Source organism: Oryzias melastigma, linkage group LG12 (assembly GCF_002922805.2).
Source record: "Oryzias melastigma strain HK-1 linkage group LG12, ASM292280v2, whole genome shotgun sequence".
Classification (NCBI taxonomy): domain Eukaryota; kingdom Metazoa; phylum Chordata; class Actinopteri; order Beloniformes; family Adrianichthyidae; genus Oryzias; species Oryzias melastigma.
The window spans coordinates 26,912,839-26,917,471 of record NC_050523.1 but is presented as its reverse complement, the minus strand read 5'-3'; the positions used below and the strand labels follow the sequence as shown (position 1 = coordinate 26,917,471).

The 4,633-nt window shown below is 39.7% G+C and overlaps 1 protein-coding gene across 2 annotated transcripts in view; it reads right to left on the bottom strand.

Moving 5' to 3' along the window:
* il6st (interleukin 6 signal transducer) overlaps nt 1-4,633 on the bottom strand; it is a 21,149-nt gene extending 16,516 nt beyond the window's left edge. Inside the window, exons 1-2 of one of the 2 annotated variants that reach the window (XM_024263263.2) lie at nt 4,461-4,633; nt 4,156-4,230 (exon numbers count right to left, since the gene is read on the bottom strand). In XM_024263263.2, coding sequence (XP_024119031.1) covers nt 4,156-4,225 — 70 coding nt within the window. In that variant the 5' untranslated portion in view covers nt 4,226-4,230; nt 4,461-4,633. The remainder of the gene's footprint in view (nt 1-4,155; nt 4,231-4,460) is intronic. The other variant, XM_024263262.2, reaches the window with a different exon arrangement.

Here is a 4,633-nt window from a genome sequence, read left to right as displayed (position 1 = left end):
AGAATAAATCAACTTAAACCTTAAATAACTTTCAATATTTTACTCTCCATAAAAATATATTTTGTCAAAATTATACAATTTAGAAATAAGCCTAAGATAACATCGGGCCATTAATTACAATAAAATCAAATGATCTGAAGGGCCGGATAGAATTACCTAGAGGGCACCAATTTAAACAGCAGGCTAACATAACTAATTCAGCTAGTGATTTGATCACAGTTTCGGACTTTGAGGGTCAATAACTCTTTTAGAAACACTTTAAACTGACAGTAGGTGTCTCTATTGGGTTTTGTCCCAACAAAAACGACAACCTATAAAGGCATTTCAACAAAAAAAAAAAAGACAGAGTCTTTGTTCGTTTTAATGTGAAGCTCTTCATGCTGCCGACAGACGACTGAACAGCAGCTGCTAACTGTGCTAAGCTAAATGCTAGCTCTGTGATTTAACTCCTTAGGATCCGAGCTGTCCTTTGATATGCCTGTTTTATTTATCTGACAGAGAAATAAAAGTTAAGAAAACTAATACTGTGGTAATAAAACCAAAAATGTGATTTCTAAATAGCTTTAAAAAATAATCATATAATCTTAAAAATAAAACAAAAACCGAATAAATGAAAACTAATAATGATATCAGCTAGTCATGAACTATTATCATCAAATTCAAGTTAAAAAAAAGTCATGATTTGTTTTTAATAATTTTAAATGAGGACATGAATCACATTTGGTCAAAAATGTTCAATAGCTCTAAAGATATTAAAGCTAAAGTCACTAAACTTTATCATGTGACTAATTATCACTTATATAACAAGAAAATTGTATTCTTTTTTCCTAGTTTATATTTGCTGTATTTTTACTTGTTTATTAATGCTACTTCACAGTTATATTTATTTTTTAACGATAGCAGAAGGTTAATAAAATATAGATAAGGGACAACACAAATCTGGTTATTTAATTTGCTCATGTTTTAAATGTGTTACAAAAGTATCGGATCGGGACTCGGTATCTGCAAATCCACAAAACCGAATGACTCAGAATCAGATCGGACCCAAAAAAACCTGATCGGGACATTCATAGGTTTAAATAACCTTTAAAGAGGAAACAACCGCTTGAGACGTGTGAAGGGAAATGATGCGTTTGCACTTCAGCTGTGGGGGTAGAGTGTATCACAGTTTTACATGTGAAGACGCATGAAAAAAAAATCTCATCAGGCCTCACAGAAATTCTTCTGATGTGAGTTGATCAGTGACAAAAGGTTTGAAGAAGACTTGATTTATGACATATTCCCATGAATGATAGTGGAGGCTATAGAAGGAGTCTAGATAAAGAATTTAGACAAAAATAAAGAAGCAGCAGGATTATTTGTAGATCTACAGAAAGCTTTCCACACAATTTACTACTCTGTATTCCTCACTAAATTAGACACATGTGGTATTAGAGGTGTGGCATGGAACTGGGTTAAAAGGTATTTAGCACAGAAAGAGTTTGTCAAGATGGGCGAGTAACACCAATGTCTGGGAATTGTTTGTGGTGTCCCTCAAGGTTCAGTATTAGGTCCTAAATTATTCAATATTAATGTAATATATTTAGAGTGTCACAGTTCCTAAAATGCATATCATTATTTCCAGATGACATAAATAGATTTTATTCAGATGACAAATATAATAATCCTATACGTACAGTAAATCCAATAAAAAACATGGATTGGTATAAACAAAGTATTAATTTGAATAAAACAAAGGTGGTCATTTTTGTCTATTACAAATAATCAATAAAGACAAGTGTTGTTAAAATAGAAAGTGTATCACAAACTAAATCCCTTTGTATAATTATTGATAGGAATTCAAACTAGATATTAAACACTTCAGATTAAAGTAGCTAGAAGTATTGCAATAATTAATAAAGTTTTAAATCCTTCTAAATGAAAAACAGAGAGATGGGAGTGACATGGCTACTACGGAACCACCCACACAGTGCAAACTCCCTTATCTCTAAAAAACAACCAAAACTAATACATCGTTACTTTGATATGAGCAAGACATGAAAACTCTGTTATATTTATGCTACAACCATTTTTTAAAAAGTCATTGTTTTTAATTGTTGCTTTTTGTTTTGCGATATGCATCAATTCTGATCAAAAAAGTTCAATAGTTCTGAAAACTACAGTTAGTAAACTTCACATGAATATCACTATTGTTTTCTAGCTGATAGTTGCAGTATTTTTGCTTGAAGCCATTTCCCAGAAGTCTTCTGTTTGAAGTTCCACACTGGTCATGTTTTGATCTATTGTAAGTGTTCCCATTGATATTTTAATTATGATTATGCCGTTTTAGGTAAAACATTTTTTAAAGTGTTGTTTTCTTTTCTGACTTGTCCTGTCCAACAGTTGAGTGAACAGACAAGCGCTGAGAGCCTCTTGTGTTAGACATATTTTACTGTCACATCAGGGGTTATTGATCTTCTGACACGGAAAGTGTATATTTGTATAAACCCATTTTGTAATTTAAGCAAAATTACAAGGTTTAATGGCACAAAAGAAATTGGAGTTTAGAGAAAGTACAAGATGGTAACAGAGGGGGGTAAAATCATAAAACAACCAGGTGTAAACAGTAATCTAAAATGGGCGGGGCCTGTCTACACACACACTCAGTAGTTACAAACACACCTGTTGGCTAAAATGGTCTTCACATGTAAACTAGTCAAACTTAATCATACAAAACCACAAATACAAAGCCTTTCGTACTATTAGTGCAAAGGTGAGCTGACACCTGTGAGTTTTTATCTTTAGCTGATGTGGATGATGATGGAATGTACAAAGAGATCGCCCAGCCATCCTCACAGCAAGACCCCCGCCGAAGGAGCAGCAGCCAGGACCCCCCTAACCCTGCCACCGGGGCCACGGAGGGAATCTGCTCGCTGGGCAATCCTGCCAAGCACCCAGACCGCTGCAGAGGCCCTCCACGACAGAGGGGTGCAGAGAGTGCAGGCCTCGGCCCAGCTAGAAGAGCAGCCCCCCCACCGTGCCAGAGCGGGGCCCCACCCGCAGAGAGCCCCCTATCCAGACGACAGCCCACCACCACCCTGGAGTAATGAGCTTCCCCTCGCCCTACCCCAGGTACGAGCCAGGGCACCCCAAGGGAGACCCCACCCCCACGCTCCAGACAACCACCCGCCTGGAGAGAGACACCCAAGAGAACCGGGGATCCCGGAAGAGTGTGGTAAACAACGCCCGACCAGGGTCAACCACTGATGGAATTCAGGAGAGGCCCAGCGCTCAAGATCAAGAACCAGAACCTGCACCACCAGGAACATCTTAGTTTTCCTCATCTGAGCTAGACTCTGGATCAAAACTTTACAACTGGGTAGCTCCGATATTGCTTAATGTTTTTGTTGTACCAGTAACGATAGATTATGCTTGTGAGGGGCTTAAAACAAAGGGATGATGGGAAATGAATGCAGGTTTACTTCATGCCAACAACTCCGAGGGAAATTTCTAACGAACTCCTGGCGCTCTGCAGAAACTATGTCCTAGAAAACGACACAAGTTATTTTTGGCTAGAAATTGCATAATTATAATCAAAAGACCACTGGGAATGATCCGAAAAAAGATACAAAGGTGATCAGAGTGGGGTTGTACTGTTACAAAAACATTGGGTCAGGACTTGGCTCAAAATCTAATGGCTTTGAACTCGATTGGAGAAAAGAAAACGTGATCAGTACGTCACTATCAAAACATCTGGCTTGAACAGAGAAGAAGCTTCAGTAAACATGGATGACTGCGCTCAGACAAAACAAGCCGACCTGAAGGTCAATTCCAGTGAATCTCTCTAAAACACAAAACTTACATTCGTAGTCAAACCTGGGAGATATTTTAAATACATGACAAACAATGAAGCTCTGTTCTGTTCATTAATTTTTATGTTTGAGTTCATAAACGCAGAACTCATCATCAATGTTTGCCAGTTCTTTGACTAAAACCTGTGGAAGAACCACTACAGGAGCCCAAAAGCAAGGCAGCAGGTCCAGTAGAACCCCAACTTCTGGATCCAGACGTCATGTTGTGCAGAAGGAAAACTACGTGATCTACTGGATCAACGCGCGCGCGCGCGCGCGTGTGTGTGTGTGTGTGTGTGTGTGGTGAGGAGGTGGGGGGACTCACTTGTGTCAGCGAGGATACCACAGGCGAAGAAGAGGAGCGCGCACAGCGGGAGCGCGCTCACGTAGCCCATAATGACTGCGGACAAACAAGAACAAAAAAATATATCAAAACAAATAAACAGCAATCACCAACAGCAAGCTGAGTCTGTGGACTCTTAACGCGGCTCTGAAACTAATAATTAAACGCGTAACTCGTCACAAACAAAGACAAGTTCGCACGCGCAGGATTCGGTTATCCATAGTCCCTTGGGAAAAGTTCCTACCGCTCATTTTACGGTGATAAATAGAAACCAGACGAGAACTGACCTCAGAAACTGAAGGGGACCATGGCAGCTGAACTCAGTAGTGTCGGTAACAGTGACCCCCTCTCCGTCTCCCCCGTAGCCCCGTCCTCGTCGAGGGACCCGCCTATTTCCGGTCTGACCGAACTCCTGCAGCTCAGACGAAGGAGCGCAGATCTCTAAGCATGCGGAGGGGCT